At 38.8% G+C, this 26,609-nt stretch overlaps 1 protein-coding gene across 3 annotated transcripts in view; it reads left to right on the forward strand.

The window, feature by feature from the left end:
• bbs9 (Bardet-Biedl syndrome 9) overlaps positions 1 to 26,609 on the forward strand; it is a 114,258-nt gene that overhangs the window by 65,974 nt on the left and 21,675 nt on the right. For 2 of the 3 annotated variants that reach the window (XM_048152795.1, XM_048152796.1), the window contains one exon: positions 2,024 to 2,143. In XM_048152795.1, the coding sequence (XP_048008752.1) occupies positions 2,024 to 2,143 (120 nt within the window). Of the gene's footprint in view, positions 1 to 2,023; positions 2,144 to 24,536; positions 24,572 to 26,609 lie in introns of those variants that run through there. The other variant, XM_048152797.1, reaches the window with a different exon arrangement.

A 26,609-nucleotide genomic window follows, 5' to 3' on the forward strand; every position in this document is an offset into this window, starting at 1 on the left:
AATACATAAAGCCATTTAAATATGAGATTCAATAAACCTATTCCTTAAATCCAATAGTATATTGGCATCTATTGTATTAGTTGATTTAAATATTCCAGACACATCCATTGCTGAACTTTCTGTAAATACAAACAGTTGGCGTAGAATGACTCAGAGGTCATCTTGACTGTGATTCAGCCAGTCGTTTCAGCAGGTTTCAGTGCTGCTAGAGCCGTGACCAGCTGTAAATGCTGTTAATGTGAAGTGGAAACATCTAGAAGAAACAACAACTTAGTTGTTGATAGGTGCCTCAGACTCATGGTGCAGAGCTGCTGAGTGGTGTGGAGCGCAGCATATTTACATGGTCTTACCTGCTTTCAACACTCACTACAATTTCCTGACTGCTTCTGGAAGCACAAGAGCTGTTCATTGGGTTTCTTTGCCATTTGACTAATTAACCTTTTAATTAACCCATGCTTTAAATCCATTCTCAAATATAAAACCCAGTGATAGTAGTGAATTCAGGTAAATTGAGACACTTTTTGCCATTGAGATGACTGGGATAAATGTACTAATTTAACCTGAATTTCCCCTCTATGAGAGAAGAGAATGAGGAATGACTAGGCGTTTTAAAGTAAATCTGTTAGCTGATGTAAATCTACTTTTCTGTGTCTATTGACTGAAGTAATAGATGGAGCCACAGTTGGTATTATTCTTCTTGTTCAGTTGTTGGTGTAGTTAAGTGTGTACCGCTGCGGTACATCTACACCTGTGTTAAGAGACCTGTGTCTCTGATCTGAAATATCAGCCCTAAGTGAACAGCCTGTGTAAATATTAGAGGAGATTATGATAATCTTTCCTGAGGAAAGTCAGCAGTCTCACAAGATTTGTCTGTTTGGGGTGTGTGGTGTGAAAAGAGGAAACAAAACCCTAAGGGATTGTGGGTAAGGGACTGGACAGAGACATAAGAGGCTGATTCATCAGTCCCTTCAAAGCTCTTAATTCTGGCTGATCCTCAGCACTGAGAGTCAAATCCGTCTGATGGAGTCCAGCAGGTGCGCTGTGATCTGCCAGAGGTTTGGAAGAGGAACATTTAAGTTTACACACTGCTGTTGTGTTCAGAACCTGTGTCAGCCGTGTTTCTATTAAGAGCGATGTGTGTAGCGCAAAGAAAAGTTCAATATAACCCTGTGAAGCCTGACATAAAATAATTGTCAAAAGAATTAGATTTTTTTTAACAATTTATTGAACCTTTAGACAGAATATTAAAAAAGTTGTATGATTTGTATCATATTTGATGCGTCAGGCTTTTATGTCTCATATGGCATGATATAGTAAGAATTTGAAGAAAAAAAAAATTCCTCATCAAATTTAATTCAGAGGCCCAAAACTGAGCAAAAATATGCAATTTGGAGCAGATGGACCAAATGGACAAAAAGTAAGATGAAATTCTGATGCTTGTAATGTAAATCAGTGAGATTTTTATAACTGTATAGCAGATACTGACATAAAATGCATATAAATATCAATATCTGCCAATAATATGTCTTAGTAAGATGATATTTAAATGTTTAGTTTTATGATCAAAGCTCTGTAGTTTTAAAACATATAATGCAATGCAATACATTGATGACTGAGAGATGAACAAATAAACCTTCTGATGATCATATTTGAAACTCATGATTTTTCTAAAAAAAAAATATGTATGGATAATCAAGTAAAGCTGCTTCGGTCCAGTAAGTGTTCATCTTGAAATATTACTAACAATATCAAAGTTATTCTTGCGTTTACTTAATACAAATCAGTAAAGATTTCAGAGCAAAAAGACATGTTAAAAAGAGTCTAAATGATCAGTCAGACGACAGAAGGACTGAAGTAGATTGTGTGCGACAGGTTTTTCAGCATCATGTTGATCATTTAGAAATTCAAGCATCAAATAGGATAGAGTATGCTTCATAAGGTTAAGCTGATGAATGAGTGGAGTACAGAGTTAAACTAGCAGTGTCTCAGTATTAACGATGAGTATCCGTACGTTGTTCTGCAGCTGGATGCGAGTCCATCCCTGAGCCGATAGTGGAGCAGGAGGAGGAAGCACCGCTGCAGCAGGACTCTGCTAAGTTCATCAAGAAGAAACAGCCATCCAAGAGAGTCAAGAGCAAGTCAGGTAAGACACACGACACCTCAAACCCTCACTGGTGCGCTGATTTAACCAGACTGGAACAGTGAATGTTGATCATGTGTGCTTGAAGATCACTAAATCACCAAATCCAGTTTAATTAACAGAAAAGAAAGAAACATCATTCATGTCCTCTGGGAAGTTTAAAAAAATCTCATTAGTGTTGGAATGTGTGAAATTGGCAGTAATTACTGACTAGTTTGTGTGTAATTTTCTTTGAACTGTTGAGATTCCTGATGTGCTTTACTGGAGCTTATAATCCCATCAGAGTGTCGTAACTCTTCTACATGTCTGACAGGAGATGAGTGAATATTACAAAAGCTTTGTGGATTTCTCTATGAATAGTTTTCGTTTTACAGTATAACTCTTTCATTCAAAAATGGCTTTCTGTTTTTAGTTGTCAACACATTGGAAAAACGTACCTTTGACTACATTATTGCATAACTCCAAAAACGCTCACAATTCACTGCCGTTTCCAGCTGAAATGAACACTAGAGGCAGTCAAACACCAACAACTTGTATTCATTTTCACACTAATTATGGTTATCAATTAATATAACTAGTGTAGGGAACACATATTCATTATTAACTACGACTTTTCCCTCAGTAAACTCCTAATTTACTGCTTATTATTAGTTTTATTAAAGGTCCCGTTCTTTGTGGTTTTTTGAAGCTTTGATTGTGTTTATAGTGTGCAATATAACGTGTTTCGCGTGTAAAAAAACACAGTATTTTTCACATAATTTACTTATCTGTATACCGCTGTTTCCACTGTCATAAAAACGGGCTGATGACTTCCTTGTTCTATGAAGTCCCTCCTTCAGAAATACGTAACGAGTTCTGATTGTGCCAGCGGTTCCTGTGTTGTGATTCGACAGCAGTTTAGCGCTCCTTGCCCGGAAAGGTCACGCCTCTTACCATAACGTGGAGATGCATGCGCTCAGTGTTGTCGTAAACATGTCTTTAATTTTACCTTATCAATTTGAGCCGGAATCAGACCCGGAGAACATAGATGAAGAGGATCGAGTAGAACCTGTGCAAACACGTCTTTTGCAGGATGTGTCACAATGGTAAGCTGTTTATTTACAGTAGGTAACGTTACATAGGCCTAAACATAGAACAATGATTCGCGTGGCTGCAGCTAAACCAGCATGTGGTTAAACAGTAAACAACAGATATAATCAACAAATAATTTAAACTGATCATAACAAACACCAACAATCGATGGTGTCCGGTTGAATTACTACACTTTTTAAAGGTTTTGGTCGGATAAGTTTCAATTGCCATCTAGTTAACAAAGCTAAACAGCGTTGCCCTTTGTGTGATAAGTTACAGAAACTGTTAAACGCACCAACGTAAATAATAAAATACACTTACCGGTTGTGGTCCACAAACAACGCCTTCTCCAGACAAAGAGGGAACTGCTCCATCTTTCAAAAATAATCTTTGTGCGAATCCGGCATTAAACTGACTGAGATTGAGGAAGCTGTCCTCAGTAAAATGTGCTGCACATAGTTTAACATGTGGATTATAATTTTCGGGAACCGAGTTAAACATAAATTGTAACCACTGATCTCTAAGTACAGCGTCCCTGGGAAGGCCAAACAAAGGTGATTGGACTGCGGGATGAAAATAACAGCGTTTCGACGACATGGCGACAAACACACTTTACAAACGCAACTCTTGCTCTTCTCCGTGGGAGCGCAACAAGACCACGTTTTAGTGACGTCATTAAAGAAGGAAGTAGAGGGATGTAGTCCAAACTGGCCGTTCGTTGTAGGCTATTTTTGTTAAATAAAATATCTCGCTTGGCATTGAACTTTGAGCTTTAAAATTTTACAGATTTTATTTATACTCTAACAACAACATTACACACTAACTAAAGTTTGAAACATGGGATCACGAAGAATGGGACCTTTTAAGATGGAGAATGGGAGCGTTCTCAGCGCTTGCTTCTGACACATCGGCCAAACAGAAAACGGTTACACTTTATTCCGATAGTCCACTTTAGACATTCTACTAACTATAAGTAACTTAGCAATTGCATGTCAACTAACTCTCATTAGGAAGGGTTCGAGTTAGTAGGATAAGTTGACATGTATCAAAGTGACATCAAAATAAAGTGTTAGCAGATATTAAGCAGACAGTCTACTAATACTCTAATGACTGCTGGTTGCAAACCTACTAATAGTTCTGTCTAAAGTGGACTATCGAAATAAAGTGTTAGCCATATTTTGGGAGTTTTGTAGTCATAGGCACGTTTTTCCCAATGAGCCTGGGTTGTTAATTTTAGTCAGCACAGTTACAGTTACCTATTTCCCAGATATTTAACATGTCTAGGCCTAAGAGCTGATAACAGATTCTCAAGAGTGCACCTCAAATGTTGGAGATGTTGGTTGTTGTCTTTGTCTTTGAAGAGGCGGATCTGCTCAGACATGTACCTCAGTCGCCAGCTCACTGCTGTCATTAACTGAGTTATTAAACATGCACCATTCCCCCTAACAACATACAAATGTTTAGACAGAGGAAGCCGTTAAAGGACATTGAGGAAGGAGATCTGATACAGTTGAAAGGATTCAAACATTGTCTCTGATGTCATCTGAAACAGAAGCCACTCTTTCATGTGTCTTTCATCTCTTCAAACACAAATCCAAAGTTCACTGTGTATCACACGTCAGATCACCAGCTCGACTCTGGAGTCGCACAATATATTTATAAACATGGATTGATGGCTGTTAAACACCCTAAATTCAGATCCATGTAACTGTGACCGCACTGGGCCCTCCTGCAGTATTTCTGAAGTTATATGATTGCAATAGCAGATAAAACGGCGTACCTCACTGTTTTATGCACAAACTTAACAAAAGGTGTTGTATTAATAGCTTTCTTGTACACTGGCCACATGCATTTTTAAAAAAATTATATGTATTATATTTATATTAGTCTATCAGCTTAAGTCGTGACCAAAGTCCAAGCCTCTACTCATTTCACTGGAGAAAACCATCTCAGCAGACATTTTATTCATCGTCCCAGACACCAGTATTTTAACAATTCAGAAAAGATGAATCACTGTCTGCTGTTACATGTTTGGTCATTTTGGGTTCCTTTGTGTTTCCCTCGTGATCTAGCTATTCTGTGTTCTGATTAGTTCATTCATCCCACCTGTTGTCCAGTGTTTAAATACCCTTTCCTTCTAGTCACTGTCGATAAACGTGTGTTCACTGATGTTTGGCTGCTTTCTACATGATTCCTGTGAAGATCCCATCTGGGATTTCTGTGTTGAGATAAAGGTTAGGATCATGATTTTTCAGTAGTATAACATCTCATTGTGAGTGTATATCAGCACTGTTTGTTGTTTGCTTTTGGGATCTGATAGACCGTTTGGACCCGGAGGCGGCGGCACGTGACGTCAGACTTAACAAACGGATTAAGCTTACGGCCTTGATGTATGAAATGATTAAAATCTTCATGCATTATCAGTTCAAAAGTTCAGCTTAATCAGGCAAGCTTGAATTGTCGGTTCACAGCAGAAGTGACAAAATCAATTAAAAATAACAGCCAATCGGAAGAGCGTGTGGGCGGAGTCTCTCTGCAAGCTCACTGCACTCGCAAACAAATCAATCAAAATCACAGCCAATCAAATCAGTCAGTCAAAATCAATCAAAATCACAGCCAATCAGAAGAGTGTGTGGGCGGAGTCTCTCTGCAAGCGCACTCCACTCGCAACCAAATCAATCAAAATCACAGCCAATCAATCAAATCAATCAGTCAAAATCACAGCCAATCAATCAAATCAATGAGTCAAAATCACAGCCAATCAGAAGAGTGTGGGCGGAGTCTCTCTGCAGACATACTGCACTCGCAACCAAATCAATCAAAATCACAGCCAATCAATCAAATCATTCAGTCAAAATCACAGCCAATCAGAAGAGTGTGTGGGCGGAGTCTCTCTGTAAGCGCACTGCACTTGCAACCAAATCAATCAAAATCACAGCCAATCAATCAAATCAATCAGTCAAAATCAATCAAAATCGCAGCCAATCAGAAGAGCATGTGGGCGGAGTCTCTCTGCAAGCGCACTGCACTGCACTCGCAAACAAATCAGTCAAAATCACAGCCAATCAGAAGAGCATGTGGGCGGAGTCTCTCTGCAAGCGCACTGCACTTGCAACCAAATCAATCAAAATCACAGCCAATCAGAAGAGTGTGTGGGCGGAGTCTCTCTGTAAGCGCACTGCACTTGCAACCAAATCAATCAAAATCACAGCCAATCAATCAAATCAATCAGTCAAAATCAATCAAAATCGCAGCCAATCAGAAGAGCATGTGGGCGGAGTCTCTCTGCAAGCGCACTGCACTTGCAACCAAATCAATCAAAATCACAGCCAATCAGAAGAGTGTGTGGGCGGAGTCTCTCTGTAAGCGCACTGCACTTGCAACCAAATCAGTCAAAATCACAGCCAATCAATCAAATCAATCAGTCAAAATCAATCAAAATCGCAGCCAATCAGAAGAGCATGTGGGTGGAGTCTCTCTGCAAGCGCACTGCACTGCACTCGCAACCAAATCAATCAAAATCACAGCCAATCAGAAGAGCGTGTGGGCGGAGTCTCTGCAATCGCATTGCAGTCGCAACCAAATCAGTCAAAATCACAGCCAATCAATCAAATCAATCAGTCAAAATCAATCAAAATCGCAGCCAATCAGAAGAGCATGTGGGCGGAGTCTCTTTGCAAGCGCCCTGCACTCGCAAACAGATCAATCAAAATCACAGCCAATCAATCAGTCAAAATCAGTCAAAATCACAGCCAATCAGAAGAGCGTGTGGGCGGAGTCTCTCTGCAAGCGCACTCCAGTGCAATCCAGTGAGAGGCAGTAGAGAGTGAGGGAGAGAGTCACAACGTCTCCATTAATTCATACATGTAATCATTTAATGTTTATATTTTTTAAAGCATTGAATTGCTATCAAATTGAATTGCTAACCAAAACAAATGAATCACAATTCAAAAAGCCATGTTTCAAGATCGATTGTCAGGATTTGTAGTCGATGCATAGAGAAAATGAGTTTGTTGAGTTGGTTCAGGTGTAGGTTTGAGGAAAGTGTCCCTCCTGAAGCAGAGACCCAGGTTTAATTGACGATCGGTGCTCTTCCAGCCTTAATCAGTGAGCGCAACTGACCAACAGAGGGTGGCGAGAGTTTAGCAAACACATCCCTGACCAATGTTGAGTTGTTTCGAGTTGGTAAGTGAAAAAAAGGCAGAAACTACTCAGTGTATATGGAGAGTTTATAATGAGAGCCTGTAAAAAATGACCTTTAAATGCTGATGTGTGTCATGATTAAGGCTTTATTGGCTCTGTGTTTAGCATTCATCATGTGGTTTCCATTATATTCCTGGTGTTCGATCAGATAGAGCTGAGACTGGTAGATAGCAGAGATGAGAGGGAAGCTGATGCCCATATATGAGCTCCCACTGAACAGGCCTCATTAATCTCTCATCATGTCCATGTTCTCAGAGCAGAGACTAAATCATGTGAGACGAGACTCACCGCTGATTCCAGCTGTTTGAAATGATAATGTTGCTGAGCTAGAAACACACATACTCTAACAAGCATGAAAAATACAAGACACAAATATTGTAATGGTCTAGTTCTGTTTTGGTTTTGGTTTCGTTTTCCATATTGTTGTTGCTAGTTTGTTTCCATGGTTTCTAGAATGGTTTTATTGGTTGTCATAGCGACTCATTGTTTGATTTATTTGATCCACCTGATCCTTGTTTTGTTCATTGAGTTTGCTCTGTATATATTGTCCTCAGTTCTTTGTCTGGTGTTGTTTGTGTTAACCCACACTGTTATGAGTGTTTACCCTCATAGTATCTTTGTTTTGTTTAGTATAATAAAGTTAATAGTGCTGTAAATTAGATCCTGTGTGCCTCGCCTCATGATGAATATAATAACTGAGTATCATCAGCATAACAGTGGCCCTTAATGAACCTTAAAATGCAGCCTAGGTAGGCAGCCTATTAGATTTAGGATTAAAGCTACTCTCTTTGTCTCTATATCTTGAACAAGTGTTATGCAAACTCCAGCTCAATCAGATTTTTGAGTCAAATTAATTTTAAATGATTCCAAAAGACAAAAAAGCATTTGATAATTAACCTCCACAATTTCCATATTTCAGGAACAAAATTAATAGTGCCCCAAAGTGAATCTTCTGGTGAATTTCACCATTTTGGAGCCATTTAGCGACAACTAACTATATGCCATTTAGCCTCTGTGATTTGTGCAGAACCAGGGAGTTTTTGTTTGTGGGTTTTTGGGGGAATCCATCCAAAATTTCTCAAAATATTAATTTGTCAACACAACATAAAAGATTTTAGCATTTAATGATATATAATATATACCTGTTTAAATGTCAGCCTTTTTTGCCAATCGGCCAAACTCAGTGCATACTAATTTTGTCAGTGTTGCTGGTGCTTTGTTTGCTTGGTTCATTATAAAAAAAAAAAATATATATATATATATATATATATTTTATCAGAATTTAAACCCCTTTGCATATCACAAAATCACACCACTAGACTATCATGACTCACAGTGTTAGATCTGTCGCTGATGCCTGGTCCTGGATTCTTCCTCATTCATAGATTTACCAAAGTGCAAAGCCCTCCACATGCTCAGACATTACTGCAGTAAAATAAGCTCACTGAGAAGATCGGCTTCAGATGAGGTTGAGCGTTTGGCCTTCAACAAAAGTGGCTTTTGTGTCGTTTTTAACAAGAAACCTTTAAGTTTGTTATAAGGAAGCAATGAACAGTAAAATATACTTTTCCAGAGGCCAGCTGTGCAGTGGGCTGTAAACCGCACTGCATGTGCTATCAGAGCATCAATGACTAACGTATGTTCCTCATCATGGACCCCAGCGGCTCATTGAAACGCTCTGCTCAGGCTGTGTGTGTACAATCTGTGTGCTTTTCTCTTTTTTTTTTCCACAAGTGACTGAAATTTTGATTATGTGTGTTTGAGTTATGATTTTGCTTCGGTAATTCCCCAGTTTAATCAGATAGTCAGTAGTTTTCCAGAAAAGAAGTATCTTAAAAAACCTAAAACAAATATCTTCTCTCTCTTTTTTCCCAGTGTGCACTAAAAAACACCAGCCTGCGCGCACACATGTATTTAGTTCCCTCCAATTACGCTGTAAAAACTGGGATATGTTCCATCCTAAATATTGAGGGATGGAAATGAGATACATTTCCGAGTAGCTCTCGCTAAAAAAGACGAGAAAATGCAAAGCATAAACGTGTTGATGGCAAAGCTGTCGACAGATGTGTTTAATTGCATTAATTAATTAGATCTGCCTCATGGCAGCAGCGCAGCAGGGAAAGTCTAAGCAGATTACACAAGCCGATCTGTGTGGAGTTTGTTGGCAGGATAGCGGTGTGGTTCCAGTGGCGGGTGGGCAGCCATCGCTGCGGACAGAGAGCTCAGCAAGAAACCGCCCGCAAACACTCGCACATTCCACGGCTCCCGCAAGCTCTGAAGAGACGATCTGCTCCAAATCACTGTCCACTCCCCGACTCCTACAAGTCATCCGGAATCCCTAGAAATGAAACGTTGGAGGCAATAGGCTAATTCCACAAATTATCAAAACATTTCAATTTATTTTTAGATTTAAATGTTTTTGAAGGGAAACCCATTCTCCCAAAAATATTTTCTCATTTATCGCCAGAAGTTAGGAATCCCTTTTCTCATGTTCAGCACAGCCACATCAACAGGCAACATCAGTCTCATCACACACTGAAGATATGAAGGTCTGGTCCAACAGACACATTAATATATTATATTACATTTTAACACAATATATACAGTATCTAAGTCAAAGTCACCTTTATTTATAAAGCACTTTTTACAGTGCGGATTGTGTCAAAGCAGCTTTACAGTGATAACTGGATAATAATTTTGTCTGCACAGCAGCTCTTAAAGAAAATAGTGTTAGAGACCATTTAAAAGTTAGTTATCTTTTGTTATCTTTTAATCAAAAGCCAGACAACATTCATTCATCTTCGGAACAACAATAGTTTAATTCAGTTTTTCAATTAAAATTAAGTTTGGTTGTTCTCTCATTTTTTTGTTCATGTAATCAAAATTTTCAGGCTTCACAAAGTTCATACAGACATTGTAAAATGTAGATAAACAAGTCTTCCGTAGAGACACGATTGTTTAATATGATGAACAGATTTAATTTAGGCTTTTATTAACGTCGATCAACACACATAAATAGAAAACATCAATGGTAAATGGAAACTCAAACAGGAATTGCTTGACATGCAAGAACTAATGAGGTCCTAGACTTCCAATGGATTGACAAAAATGGTTCATTATATTCAATATATTCATTTGTGTTCCAAAGATGAACAAAAGTCTTGCAGGTTTGAGATTTAAAAACAAATCCTTTTTTAATGTATACCACATTTGAAGATGCACTGGTTTAGATAGTGGGTAGTCCACCATATGAATTGAGCGGTTTAGCCCAAATTGTCTGGAGAGAATTGATCACTTTATATTCAGTTAGCTTCATTCGAGGGCCAGGGTCTTATTGGTGAGGATTATTTTATTTATAATTATTGTAGGCTTAAAGGATTAGTTCACTTTCAAATGAAAATCAGCCCAAGCTTTACCCACCCTCAAGCCATCCTAGATGTATATGACTTTCTTCTTTCTGATGAACATAGTAGCAGAAATATTAATAAATATCCTGACGCATCAGAGCTTTATAATGACAGTGAACAGGGGTCACTAGTATGAGCTGAAGAAAGTCCATCCATCCACATCCATCCATCATAAACGTCCTCCACACGGCTCCGGGGGTTAATAAAGGCCTTCTGAAGCGAAGTGATGCGTTTGTTTCTCCTGTTTTCCTCATCAGTCTTGTTGGGAATGTTGAGGCTGTTTCATCCGATTTAAAACTAGTTTAATCATCGAGTGATTTGTGTTTTTTTACCGAGAGGTGTGTGTCGACTTGACACGCTTCTCACTGAATGTCACTACACTGTTTAATAATGGTATCCGGGACCGGGAATAAACGCAGCTCCATTAACCTTTCGTTCTGTTATCCACTGGGCCGTGCTGCGTAGTTCAAAGTAAACTAATGAAACGCCTGAAAACAGCGCTATTTGTTCTGTATTTGTTGTTACTGACCGAGAAACAACTACAGATGAATCAGTGACAGAGCGGTCTGAACGAATCCAAATAGTTTCAGATCGTTATGCAAGCGTGTTTGGCCAATTCACGGAAAAGAAAGAATCAAGACAAAAGAATGATTAATTGACGAATGACTGGTATCACTGGTTCAGTCACACATAATAACTGCTGAAATACTGCACGGAAAAAGTTTCTCAGGTCAGTTGGAAGTACATGCATGGTACGAACAGTGCGTATATCATATAGCTGTACAGCTGCGGCCACATATCGAACCAAATGTAGCCGCACCACCAGGAAAAGAGGAGGAGGGAGGTTGGGGTGCCCTCGGGCCGGATGAAGATGATTGGCGGGCCGGATTTGGCCAATGGACTGCCAGTTGAATATAAGCAGGGCTTTATATGATGAACAGATTGAATTTAGGCTTTTATTCACATATAAACATTCACCAATGCACAGATCAAATATGGTAAATGGAAGCTCAAACATGAGAACCAATGAGGTTCGTTCTCCTGTTACACATCACGTTTGAGCTTCCGCAAGAACCAATGAGGTTTGTTCCTGCGTGTTTATATGTGAATAAAAGCCTAAATTAAGTCTGTTCATCATAGAAAGTGATCGTGTCTCTTCAGAAAATTTGGACTAAACCATTCAATTTAAATGGATTAATGTATTCATGAACTTTTTGAAGCGTCACAGTTGTAGTTGCGTAGGGACAGGAAGAGCTCTGATTTCATTAAAATTATCTTCATTTGTTTTCCGAAGATGATCAAAAGTCTTACGGGTGTGGAACGACATGACGGTGAGTAAATGATGACAGAATTTTCATTTTTGGGTGAGCTAACCCCTTTAAATATGCCAGGTTATTATACACAGACAACTATAAGTAAGCCTTTAGTAGGTTTAAACATCTAAACAAGTACACGTTGAATCTTTGAATTCAGAATGAAGCTCTGGTTGTATCCGGTGCTCGCCCATGAGTCTCTTCTCTTGCTTTGTCTGTTAAATCCACTATCTGCTCTGTCCTGCTGAGCACCGGATAAACCGGCGTGTGAGTCAGCACTTCTGATTAACCCCGCTCACCCTTCTGTCGCCTCTGAGACCTGATTAATCATGACATTTGACACATCTCATGTGCAATGTTTATTTACTGCATGCGGATATGGATGTACTCCATATGCATTCAGTTGGATGATTTTATAAATTGCAGCTCCTCCTTCATGCCTGACATCATTTTTTGCCTCTTTTGTTCAGACATTCAGAAGCAAAACATTTTGTAGTCGATACTACTTGATAAAATTAGAAGTACTTGGCACCATAAAAATTATGATTATGGGGCAGATTATCAATTAATAAAGACTTGTTTTCATGCATGTCATTGCACAATACTATGTTTGGACCTCAGAATACTTTTACCATAGTGCGTGATTTGTAAACGAATACATTTTGATGTTCACATCACATAATGTATGGCTTAAACTTGCTCAGTCGTCACCTGATACAGCAGTGCACTCGTGAGGTGAAGCACTCAGGTACGAGTCCAATCAAACGCGAGTTATGATAAATAGATTTAAGACTTCTAGAAACAAGTCAAAATGGCATGGTTGCTTCAGCAAAGGCGTTATTATCTCGCATTTGCTTTTGTTAACACTGTCGGTTTGGTTTAGTGTAGATGGTATGTTATTTTCAAACATAAACCTTTCAGCATCAGTCACCAGACGTGCAGCGATACGTACAACAACTAACATAATAAAACATTGCTAGATTCATGTTTCGGATGCCACTAACTGGACATGTCATTTTGAAAGTGCTGTGAAACATATCATTGCAGAAATGTCACCACAGGCAGTGTTTGCTGGGTGAGTTTTTCATGGACAATCATCAATCTGCTGTCGCCCTCTTCATAAATGTCCTGTGAGAAACGGCATTATTCTGATGAAGTGGTGGTGTGTTGAGTATTTCGGGCTGTGTTTAGGGTTGTATGAGGGCAGGACTCATGGTGATACTTCCTGAAGCCTTGACGGGAACGCTGATCCAGGTTGAGCTTCCAGCCTCTATTTTTAACCTCAGCTGTTGTAATTAACCTCACCTATTAACTTCAAACTATAAACGTGCTCTCTGATCAGCCACAGAAGGGCATCGTGCTGAAAGAATGACCTCACTGCTTTGCTGCGACATGCATCCGCCTCCAACAGTTGCTCCGGCCCTAATCCTGCTCCGATTGTACCTTCCAAGGATTAGAAAGCATTTTAATTTAGCCAATCAGTTCATCTTAAATCAACAAGGCTCTAAGTCCAGTCTGCCGTGTCAAACACAAACAGCCACATGCCCTTGACCTCAAACACACAAGCATTTACCCTCGCCGTGCAGTCACAGAATGCAGTCATGAAGCGTAAAGTGCCTTGTTGGCTTTTATTTAAGTAAATTATATTAGCTGTCAGTTTTTTCTTTCTCGGAAGAAAAACGATTGTACTTCTTCAGTCATACCTCACTCCCTTTCTACTGTATTTCCAGCTGTGAAAGAGAATTTCTATCTATGTTAGTGCTGTCTGACAGTTTGAAAGAGCGTGATTTCATCTCAGCTGGTTAAATTTCATGGCTGAGGAGGGTGAAAACTGTGTGCACAGTTTACAGCCTGAGTAAGCCACTTTCATCTGCATATCTTTGAATGTTCTTTGTTCAGATCAGTGCACAGACAAATGCCATAAATTTGGCAATGTGTATCTGAAACAGCCTCGTCAAGTTTACAAGCTCTAAAGATAAAACCAGGAATTAGAAATAAAAAAAAATAAATGTTTTTACACTTTGTCTCCCAGTTTTTTCCGTATTTTCGTATTTTTCGTATTTTCCAGATAAACTGAAGTATACTGATGTTCCAAATAAAATAAAATTATAAAATAATTAATGACTACATTAATAAATAAGTTAAACGAGACAGGGCAAGCTTGCTGTATGTAGCTGTTCTCAGTTCTCGGTTCTTACTCTTTCCAACAATCTTATTAATAGTTTTCATATTATTATCCCTTTATCAATAATTAATTGCTGGGACCAAATAGTTTACATTCATTTGACTAAATGGTGCACATATTACAGGAATATGTTATTATTTTTGTTACCAAACATTACCATCTCCATATGGAGTAAACTTTAATTAAATACTAAACTGTATCACTTAAATGCGAGATTTGTTTATTTTTTCTTTAATCCAAAGTTTCTTTAAGCACTTTGATTTTTAGGATTCTAATACAGTAGCTCAAATATACCTCATCCATTTTACAGGACATATACCAAACATGGTGATTTTATATATTACTTTGTTATATTAAATGAAAACTGTTGTACAGGTGCTGGTCATATAATTAGAATATCGTGAAAAAGTTCTTTTTTTTTATTGTAAATTATTTTTTAAAAATGAAACTTTCATATATTCTAGATCCCCTACATGTAAAGTAAAACATTTCAAAAGTTTTTTTTTTTTTTTTTTTTTTTTTTATTTTGATGATTAGAGCGTACAGCTCATGAAAGTCCAAAATCCAGTATCTCAGAATATTAGAATATTTCCTAAGATCAATCAAAAAATGAATTTTCAAAACAGAAAAGTTCAAGTTCTTTAAAGTATGTTCATTTGTACACTCAATACTTGGTCGGCAGCACATATTACAGCAAATGACTTGCTCCTAGCACAAATTACAGCATCAGTGAAGTGTGGCATGGAAGTGATCAGCCTGTGGCACTGCTGAGGCACTATTGAGCCTTCAGATCATCTGTATATTGTTGGATCGACTTTCTCATCTTTCTCTTGAAAATATCCCATAGATTCAGGGGTCAGGCATGTTGGCTGGCCAATAAACACAGTAATATCATGGTCAGCAAACCACTTGGAAGTGGTTTTTGCACTGCGGGCAGGTGCTAAAGTCCTGCTGGAAAAGGAAATCAGCATCTCCATAAAGCTTGTCAGCAGATGGAAGCATAAAGTGCTCCAAAATCTCCTGGAAGATGGCTGCATTGACTTTGCAGTCATTGACTCTCCAGTCTTCCTTCAGACTCTGGGACCATGATTTCAACATGAAATGCCAAATTTACTTTTATCCGAAAAGAGGACTTTCGACCACTGTTCACTGTCCACTTCTTTTTCTCCTTAGCCCAGGTAAGATGCTTCTGATGTTGTTTCTGTTTCAGAAGTGGCTTGGTAGTCCTTTTCCTGAAGATGTCTGAGTGTGGTGACTCTTGATGCACTGACTCACTGGCTTCATTCGACTCATTGTGAAGCTCTCCCAAGTGTCTGAATCGGCTTTACTTGACAGTATTCTCAAGCTTGCGGTCATCCCTGTTGCTTGTGCACCTTTGCCTACCCAATTTCTTCCTTCTAGTCAACTTTGCATTTAATATGCTTTGATACATCACTCTGTAAACAGCCACCACATTCAGTAATGACCATCTGTGACTTACTCTCTTTGTGGAGGGTGTCAATGATTGTCTCCTGGACCATTGCCATGTCAGCAGTCTTCCCCATTAGTGTGGTTTCAAAGAACAAGAGATACCCGGAATTTATACTGTAGGGATGGTCATTTAATGAAACTCAAATGTAAATATTTTTAGATACTGGATTTTGGACTTTCATTAGCTGTACGCTTTACCTAATCAACAAATTTAAAAAAAAAAAAAAAAAAAAAACTTTTGAAATGTTTTACTTTACATGTAGGGAATCTAGTATAAATTAATTTATAAATAATTTACAATAAAAAATTTGTTCACAATATTCTAATTATATGACCAGCACCTGTATATTCTCTAGAATTAATCTTTAATTATCACCTGTTTTACCCAAATGAATCATTAACTCATCCTCATATTGATTCAAACCCATGTGACTTTTTTCTTTTGTGTTTATCCAAAAGGAGATGTTTAGCAGAATGTTCACAATTTTGTTTGTTTGTTTGTTTGTTGTTTTTTTCATTCAATGAAAATGAACGGGAACAGACACTGCTGAGTTCCAAATGGACAAAAACGCAATAGAAATACCAGACAAATATCATAAAGCACCATAAAGCAGCCCAGATGAGCTTTGTGCAACAAACAGACCCACTATTCAATAAAAAAATCTCAAATTAATTACGCTTGTCAGTACACCATATTGTTTTAGATTGTACAAAACTGTACAGATTCATAAATCTCAAAAGAACTACTAATAATATATTCAATTTGATTCACGTGCAATACAGCCAGATAATCACACAATATATGTGTGTCAAAACATGCTGTGTCAAGAGCAGGGGCATCCAAACCTGCTGCTGCGACCCTAAATAAACACCTGAACCAGCCAGTCAAGGATCAGTAGAAATGTTCAGGTGAGTGTGTTCCGGCCGGTTGGAGCTGAACTCTACAGGACATTGGCCCTCTGGAACCAGGATTGGTCAAGACTGCCAAGATGTTGCCTCAGGTTTGACACACGAGAACCAACAACGTCAAACTTGATGCGATACATCTTTACGCACCATCTCTGAACCTTTTGAGCAAATTATGACTTGAACAACATGTGGTTGAGAAATGACAACAGAATATTCATTGTTTTGGTGATCTGTTCCTTTATTTTTGTTACTCGTTCTGAAGCCTGTAAAACAGATGGTGAGAAGTGCCAGGACACGGATGTGTCTTGTCTCATTTTCAGAGCTGGCCAGGATAATGAGAGTGGATTTTCCCAGGATTCTGTGCTGGAATGTTTCATTAGTGGGCTGTGATCTGCTCCATAGGTTCTCAGAACACTACAACAATGTTTAGAATAAATTATTTCCCCATGTATGCCTACAGAAAGACAGTGATTTATTCATATCCTGCTCTTGGTTGCTAGCAGTAACATGGGCTCAAAGTAAAACATCAAGATCTCCTGTGAGATCTCATACCTGTGGCCGGCCTCCCTCAGAGCACATTAAAGCTGAAGATCCTGTAGTCTCTCTCAGCCACTGCATGTGAAGAAATAAGAGCTCATGTGTCTGGGTGGATGCACACATCATGACTTGCACAATGTAGACAGAGGTTGTGGTTTTCGGCACTCACCCCAGTTTCACAAAAAAATCGGCCTCAAAATAGAGCCGTCACACACACAAAACCAACAGAAAAATTAGGTTTTGTGGAGATGTTGTGAATGTGAGGGTACAACATTGATTAGTAGCTCGAGTAGAGCACAGAAATTCTGCTATGTTCATGTCGAGTTCACAGGAAGACGGTCTCACACTCGCTTTCTCCTTGTGTCGATTTTTCTTCTTCTACGCTACACTGAGCTGAGCTGTTTGTCTTCCCAGCGTTAATGTAGCTCATCTCCATCTGTTTGTGTGACAGGAAGTCCAGAATTTCACAAACACAGATCCAGACTGCTGTGAGGCTCTATAGGCGGCCACTACTATGATTTATTTCGGTTCCAATACAAACAGCCTCGCTGTTAAAAAATACAGCCTTCTAGTCTTCTAAGTGATCTCTGATTGCTGTCCTTCACTCACTGTGTAGCTCTGGTCTTAACCCTAGTGAGATGCCTACATAGACAGCACTTTAAGGCATCTTAAGTGCACTACTGATCTAAAGAGTAGGAAAGAGTATTATATTTCCATCTGACATGCTTCTTTAAGCAGCATCGCATTTATCCTTTAAAGATAAATTAATCCCAGAATAATGTTAAATTGTTCAACCATTTGCATGAATAAATTTGCTTTTGGATAAAAGCGTCTGCCAGATGAATAAATGTAAATATTGTTCAGTCTAATAAAAAAGTGTAAAATTCCACCTGATTTTTCTTTTATACTTTGTTGTACTTTTAATTGGATAGTTATTATGATTTTTCAAAAAACAAATATGAATTGAATAACCGATGTAGTTTTATTTTTTGTAGTGCATGTCCCTTGTGGAGTCCACATCAGTCACCCATTTCATATAGGAAGCATATCTAAAAACAGAAACTCGCAGTTCTGACATTAAAAAAGGTCATACATGTGATTAACCCCCAAATAATGCCTGATAAAACGGCTTTTATAAGTGCAGCGCTGCTTTGTGTCCAGGGTAACCGCTGTATTTCTGCTTTTCCATAAGCGGCACCTACTGTCAGTGGCAAGTTTTATAAATATAAAATAATTTATTAAGCTGAAATGTGAGTTTTAGCAGTTTGTAAAACATTTTATTTTTGTCAAAACGTGTATTATTTGAACTGTAAACTTGTTTATATCATAGTCTTTAGTCATTTTATAGTATAGATGTCAGACATTGGTGTTGTTTCAAAACAACATGTAGTTCTATTCTAATATCAGAATTTTCTGAAATGATTTCAACTGCTGATTCCAAGTAATCTTAAAGGAAAAATTCCCTTTTTTTTCCAGTCCAGAGTTTGCAGGTATGAGGAAGGCAGCAGCCTGTGTGGAACAGCAATTCAGCTCTTTTAGGTTTGGAGCAGAACTTCCTGACAGCTTTTACCAATGGATATTTGCAACTTTTTCAACTTCCCTAAACAATGCTTCCTCCTTAACAACAGCTGTGTGGCTGAATGTAAACCGCCCCTTTCAGACTTCTCATACCTCTAACATAAAACAAAGGCTAGTGTTTCCCTTCTGATACACAGCCAGAGCCGCTGCGTATGATTGCAGAAACCAAATCCCAGATCGTGCCTCATATTCAGTCATGTTTAGCCTGTCTCCCATTTTCTCCTGCGATCTCTGTACCTCTCTGCAGTTAGTGTGGCCATTCATCTACGTCTTGGCAGTGGATATGTGTTTTCCACTGTACTTGGCTCTACTGAAGTGAGTTTGTATATGTACATGTGTTTTTTGTGTTGTGGAGATAATGCTCTATGAATGCAAGCATTGTTCTGGATCAGTCATAGTGCTGCTTACTCAAACGCTCCAGCCTTTTTATGGGAGCCAAAGCATTAACCCGCTGTAAATCCACGTTTTCATCCCTTCATCCTCTCATTTATACTGTAATTAGTGCTTGTCCCCTGGACAATGCTCTCTTCTCTCTGAAATATGTCTGTCATCATCCTGTCTTCATTCTCTCCAGCCTGTACTCTCGTTTCATCTCTGCCTTACTACGAAGACTAAACAGGAATATTTCTCTCTGATAAATGGCCATGTCTTCAAATCCTCAAAAATTCCACCCAAGCAGGTCTAGAATATCTGGAGAGAGTTATTTATTTATTAGCATTCCTATTCATCTCAATGGACTAAAGGTGCGCTCACATTTCGCAAACGAAATCCATTCATTCCAATAAAAATCCATGCGATCAGTAGTTTCTTGTGAGGGTGAAAAAGATCCCTAGGCGGATTTCACTCAAGTTGGTCTTGTGACCAACAGAAAGCTGCTTTGAAAGTGACTTCGGTGTGATCTGTGCTTTATACATCACTACGCTGTTGAAAATAGATAATGTACAGTTTTTGCCCGCTAAATTTCGCTGCCATTGTGCTAAAGTGACTGCACCTTACACCGTGTCCTAACCAGATGCAATGTGATAAGATTCCAGCGACAAGCAGTTTGTCTGATGTGGCAAAGACATGACACGACAAAATCAATCAAAAATTGCAACCAATCAGAAGAGCGCGTGGGCGGAGTCTCTCTGCAGGCACACTGCACTCGCAACCAAATCAATCAAACATCACAGCCAGTATGTGGGCGGAGTCTTGTGTTAACCTGCAAGTGCAACCCCTGCATTTTACTATTTCTGCACATATTTTACATTAATATAAGCAGCTTTTGGTGCAGGCCCAATCTGTTCATTTGGTTAGTGTGAAAGCATTCTTCTTAACTCGTGCGCACACCAGCGAACCGCACCAGACCAAGTCCACTTGAAGAGGTGGTCTATATGGATCTTGTGAACTCCAGGATGGTTGTAAATGCAAACTGTCTTAACTTGTTGAAGTGAATTACTTATTGACATATCACATCAGTATGCATGTCTGCATACTCCTTGCCACAATTTTGAGAGCTGTTTATAATGCCTTTCTCAAAGCTGCTTGTCTCTGAATAAATTTCATACAGAGAATAATTCACATTCTTTGAATTTCTTGTGATATATCGGCAAGATACAATGGCAAGTGCCATTCTTGGTGTGTATGAAGATTTGGAGATTAATCCTACATGTCAAAAATATGAATATGAATGTTTGATTCGTTACCTAGTGACAGTGGTAAACAGTGGAGCTGCTGGGGGGGGTTGTGTCTGTGATGGAAGACTATTAACGGCATGCAAATCTTTGTGTTGGTCTGAACAGATGCATTAACAGCCATTCATTATTCATTCAAATTAAAATTATTATAGAAAAAAAAAATTTGTACTGAAAATTCATCTTGGTGTGAACAAGCCAGGCTAACTTTAACCCCCTGGTGACACCAACGCTGCATTCAAACTCTCACTTCATAAAACCAGGCAAAACACATTTTATATGAATTGTAAAATTCTGTTAGAAGGACCTGAGAATACTACAATTGTATTGGCAGTTTAAAATCTGATCAAATAAGCCTCATATATTTACTTAGAGAAGGCATGTGTCAGGGAATGACTGCAGATTCGTGTGGGCTGCTCCATCAATTCATCAACAGAGAACATTCAGCATTCTCTTTCCTTCTAAACTTCAGCAAATGTCCTTAATGCACACACACACACACACACACACACACACACACACACACACACACACACTCTCATGTCCTAACAATCCGCAGGCCCGCCGGCCACTGAAGCGCTCAAGCATTCCATCTCAGACATAGAGCATCCTTTGTTTCCATGTTAGTGAATAAATACATGTTAAATATTTACTTTACTCCAATGAGCAGTGCAATCTGATCGAGGTTTATGCCCCACGCGTAACCTCAAATAGGCCTTGCTCAAATCAGCACATGCCAGTCCAGGCAAACTTTCACATACTCGTATTTCTTTTTCTTTTTTCCCCCCCTTCCTGGGATAGAGGAAGTCGAACATTCCTGTGTAATCCCAACAATCCTTTTTTTTCCAGAGTTTATTTTGTACAACTTTCCCTTGAAGGTAATTATTATTATAGTTTTTTCATGTAAAACAAAAACCCTACTTCTGTAACTGAGTAAACCTCCCCACACACCTCACTCCGTCTTCCTGTTTGATCAAGAAGCTTTCGATCCTAGTTGTCTTTCTGGTGAAATGGAGCGGTGTTCTTGAGAGTGTGTTTATTGTATATGTCGGAGTGAAAATAGAGTGTGAGAAATACTGACCTTCTCACGCACACAGAGTGTTAAGCTTTGTCACCACTGACCTCTCTCGCATGTTATGTATAAACACAATGTCTCTCCCACAGATGCTAAGAAGCGAGAGTGTGTGTGTGTGTGTGTGTGTTCCTGTCTGCTCTCAGCAGGATTAACTCATATTTGCTACGTGTGGTTTTTGGAGGGCTTCTGAAAAGGCTAAGTAAACAGTGTATGATGAATGGTTTGGCTGTTTCCCCCTGTGCTGATGCACACAATCACCTCACTATCCCTCACTGGGTGTGGCCCACACAGCTGACCACAATGAGCCCTGTGCGCCAGACAACGGTCCCCGTGAAACCCAATCCGGCTAAGGAAGCAACTCTTCCACCCCCCCAACCCAGACTCTAGAAATAACCAGAGAACTTTTCCTGAAATCAAATATATTTCCTAGTGTTTGACCGAGCCAGAACTGTGCTGGATTAGTTCTCGCCAGAGAGAGAGGAATATTTAGCTGTGTGATGTGAGTTGTGTGGCATGCAGCTTTTAAAGACACCATGAAATCAAAATTGACAATTGGTATTTTTATGGAATACTGCAGTGTTTATTTGCACATCATTATTATTTTAATTCATTTGTCTCGTAATCTTGAATCAGAATATCTTCTCCTCACTCTTGCAGCATCTCTTCTCTGATGACGAGGGCGGGGCAACCTGTCACTCACATGAGATCCACCAATAGCAAACCACAACCATCCATCATTCCCCACAGACAAAATCAAGCCCCATCCTACATTTGTTCTTGTTCCAGAAGCGTTTCACTCAGATATTCGACACAATAGGATGAAAAGACCCTTATAACTTCTATTTCATGCCAAATTTGTCTGTTCTTCACACTCAAACCTCAAACAAACACACGTGTATAATATTTCTTTGCAGCTTTTCACCACGGCACTTACTATATAGTGCAAAAAAATATTATTGCAGCGTTTCCCATAAATGACCTAGACCAGTGGTTCCCAAACTCGGGTATGCGAACAAATGCTGAGTAGTTGATTTAATTCTAACTTAAAATAATATTAAAATCGAGCACGTATTTCTAACTGAAAAATGTCGTAAAACCAATATATTTAATCAAATTGCCAAATCATTTGCAGTCAAAAATGACTGTATCCACACAAGCAGCATGCATATGATAGATTGCGTTCAGTCTGCTGCCTCAAATCGCGCTAAATTACTGCCGCTCTCGACAATGCAGCTTTGTAAAAGTGGGGATTTAGCACTTACTCGCATGAAGAACAAATATAAACACAGATAATGGATTAATTTCGATTAAAGACTCAAACTTTCTACGATACAAAAACATACCTTGTGTGAGTTCTTGTATTTGATGTTGATAACAAGCAAGAATGCAATTGTTCCCAAATATCCACATGACTGCAAACGTGACATTATTATACAACAGGTCAATAAAATGTACATTTTAAACACAGTACTGTCAGTATTTACTCTATTTTGCAATGAAATAATAGTTCTACCGAAAACCACAGCAGAACTACAACATGCGTCTGTGTTTCGCGAACAACTCTGCGGCTTTGAACGAATCGTGAGAGTCAATGATTCAATGATTCATTCAAAGCCACTTGCTTCGTTACTGAATGAATGACTCGATGATTCACTCATAAAAACAGTGACTTGCTGCCACCTACTGGCGGTTTTAGTTTAATATTTAAATGTTTTACTTAGTTTTACCATCATTGCATATTTCTCTATTGAGCATTTTTTATTTAAAACATTATTTATTTATAAAGTTGTTCATAAAGGAAAAAAAAAACATGCACTGGAAAATCAATTTAGGGGGCAAATATTGTCCCTTAATAGTGTGACTGCAGTCGAAGTCGAAGCGGCTCAGTTCACTGTAAATGCTGCAAACTACATCTCTGCATGTGCTGTGAGAATTTAGGAACTCCTGCAGGTGAATAAATTAAGACTTAAGTATTAAATATTTTAATCAATATAATCTAAAATATTATATATTAAAGTCATTTGTTAACAATGTTAAAACCTAGACCCAGGTTCTGTTGAACATATACCTCAGTCCCCAAATCTTGCATACGTTACACACCTAGAATAAGACAATGTGGTGTGTTTATCAGAGCGGTTATAAATGTGTGTGTGTGTGTGTGTGTTCAAGGTTTAGAAGAGCTGAATCCCAGGGCTTTGTTTGAATGTGTCAAAGAGTTGGAACAGTTTGTGTAGAGTAAAGAGTAACCGATTAATCAGAAGTGACGGGTTGTGGTTGCCGGTTAGGGTGTAATGTTTGATAGATGAGATGAAGTCACTGGCAGCAGTGTAGAACAGGAACAACAGGTCTTGAATTTAATTTTAGCAGGGACTGGTATTGGGTTGCTCTCGTCCCTTATAATTGCAATCATGCCGAATGATATGTCACGATTTGTCCTGTATTTTTCATACACATTGTTTAATAAATACAATCTGTTTTTACAGTGGGGAGAAAAACATAATAGTGAATAAAAACATAATAGTGAATAAAACCAAATAGTTACCGAAATGCAGCCACGACTACACATCATGTCTTTAAAATCAAATCCGCCAATGAAACACAAGAGGATGTCAAGATATATTGAGAAAAGAATTATCAGTGGATCTGTCCTCTAATGCCGATGAGTGTAAGGCAAAGTGTAATTTTGTAAATACATATAAGTCAGTTTTAATGTGGAAAGAAAAATAAATAATTGATCATTCAAATTTTTTTCAGTTTCCATTTCAGTATTCAGCAAAATAAAAAACTTGACAATATTTTCAGGCAATAGGCATTCTAGTTGTTGTTAAAGTCTAGTGTTAATTACGTGTTTTTGCCAGATTTATTTCTGAATAAAATGTAGATGGAAACGTGCGTTATGTTGCATGACCCTTGGGAGATATGGTTGTCTTCTGGTTTCCCCGTTCTGCTTCCCGTTACTTGTCCTTTTACTCCAGAGAGTGTCAAAGAGCCATGAGGTTGTCGAAACAGAAACCGGATGACAGACGGAGACTACAGGGCCGAGGCTATCGAGTGTTGAAGAGTGCGAATGCAACAGGATCTGCAGATTTGTCAGATGAAGGCAGGTCAGGCAGGCATTAAAGAGGTGACGGACGGCTGGGTGTGAAGGCGTCCTCTTGAAGTGATGGATGCGAGGAAGTGGATGTAAACAGTGAGAGCGGGAACAGATTGGAGAATTTGGACACACGAGGGGAAGTGACTGAAATTATGTAGGAAGCTTCTTGCATTCCTGGCATGTGAATGAGAAATTTTGGTGAAGTTTTCTGTACTGTCTGAATGTGAACATTTTATGTGAAATTGTATTAAAAAAACTCTATAGTACAATCTTCAAAGGCAGAGATGGAAGTTCTTAGACCCAGGGAGTAATAAAGTAGATGTATGCAGAGGACAGTGAGGCAGGATAGTAGTGTCTTTAGGGACATGGTTTTGGCAAAGGTTCCAGAGACCACTATGGAGACCTCCACAGAGACATCTATGATGTTCATATTATCAGTGTTTTCCATTTACAGTCAAAGTAACAGTTTCAAAATGAACCAAAAATGTGTCTCATAATAACATCTCTGTCATTGTGTTTTGCACCATTGCTTTGGCAAAGCATCTGTCAATCGAACTAAAAACTAAACTGCAGTATGGCTTAGTGTGATTACATTGCCGCACTACATTCATTTACATGTGTGCAGCTCATGATTTGGTGTTTTCAGCACCTCAGAGTGACTTGGTTCACAGTTTTCCACCAAAATAAAAGCTTGAGGGTTAAAGGGGACCTATAACGCCCCTTTCATGTAATATCAGTCTCTGGTGTCTCCAGAATGTGTCTGTGAAGTTTCAGCTCAAAATACTATTTGGGTGTGAGCAAAAACACTCCATTTTTGTGTGTGTCCCTTTAAATGCAAATGAGCTGCATTTTTACTTTAACAGCTCAACAACAACAAAGCTGGAGAATCTCACGCAGCCAAAATGAGGATTGTCAGTAACAGTGTTCAGCCTTACATTGTTCAAACCGGAGTCGACACTGATGGAGAGACTCAGGAAGAAGTTACAACTTTTAGACGTTTCTGAATGGTTAGTGGATAAATTGATGTAGTTGCTGTGGAGTTGATTCAACTCATCCACTAGCATGTGCCGTCATGTTCATCTTTTGTGTTGAATTGACCCTCGTTTGTGAAGCAGTCCGGCGTAAAATGACGGCATGACAACAACACTCTACTACAACATCTCTTCCTCTTCTCTAAAGCAGCCCAACATGGCCACGCCCCCCTTTGTTGTGTGTTCTCAGGGGTGGGGCTTATGTAAATTTTGTGGTTAGTGATGTCACTAACCCAGGAAGAAGCTTGTTGTAGTCCCTACCAGCCGTTTGTTGTAGTCCCTAAACAGAGAATTCTTTAAAAGAAAATATCTCTCTTTGCATTGAACTTTGAGCGTCGTAACTTTGCAGATGTTTTTAATGATCAAACAGCAACATTACACACTAACTAAAGTTAAAAAAGTCAAATCATAATCAAAGACCCCTTTAAAGTACAGCTACAGTGCAAAGACTGTTCAATTATTATTCTGTTCTATTTGGTCACTGAAAAGGTTGGAGCTCTTAATTTTGCTCTGAAAGTACACCAGAATGATGCATTTAACTTCAAAATGTGCATTTTCTTGCATGGCCCTGGACCCCCACAGATGGTGTGAGAAACACTGGGATGTTCATTTTATTGAAGTTTGTTGTGTCTTGGCTGTATGTGGATTGGAAAACACTGTAATAGACTCACTATCAGCCTCTTAAATTTGTCCTTCATTGGATTGCCACAAATAGACCTTTTTGACACAAATGAGACTGCTGCTAATGCTGAGAGTTTTGCAGAGATGTGTTTGTGTACAGGGGAGTCTGAAACAGGTCTGTAGAAAGCAAGCAGACAATGAAGTGCTCACTGATTAACTGGTTGTGAAAACCAAATTATTATGCAAGTTCATTTAGTCAAAGTTCCAGTTCCAAAGCAGCTACACAAAGCATAAGGGCTTAC

The sequence above is a fragment of the Megalobrama amblycephala genome, linkage group LG13 (genome assembly GCF_018812025.1).
Source record: "Megalobrama amblycephala isolate DHTTF-2021 linkage group LG13, ASM1881202v1, whole genome shotgun sequence".
Classification (NCBI taxonomy): Eukaryota; Metazoa; Chordata; class Actinopteri; order Cypriniformes; family Xenocyprididae; genus Megalobrama; species Megalobrama amblycephala.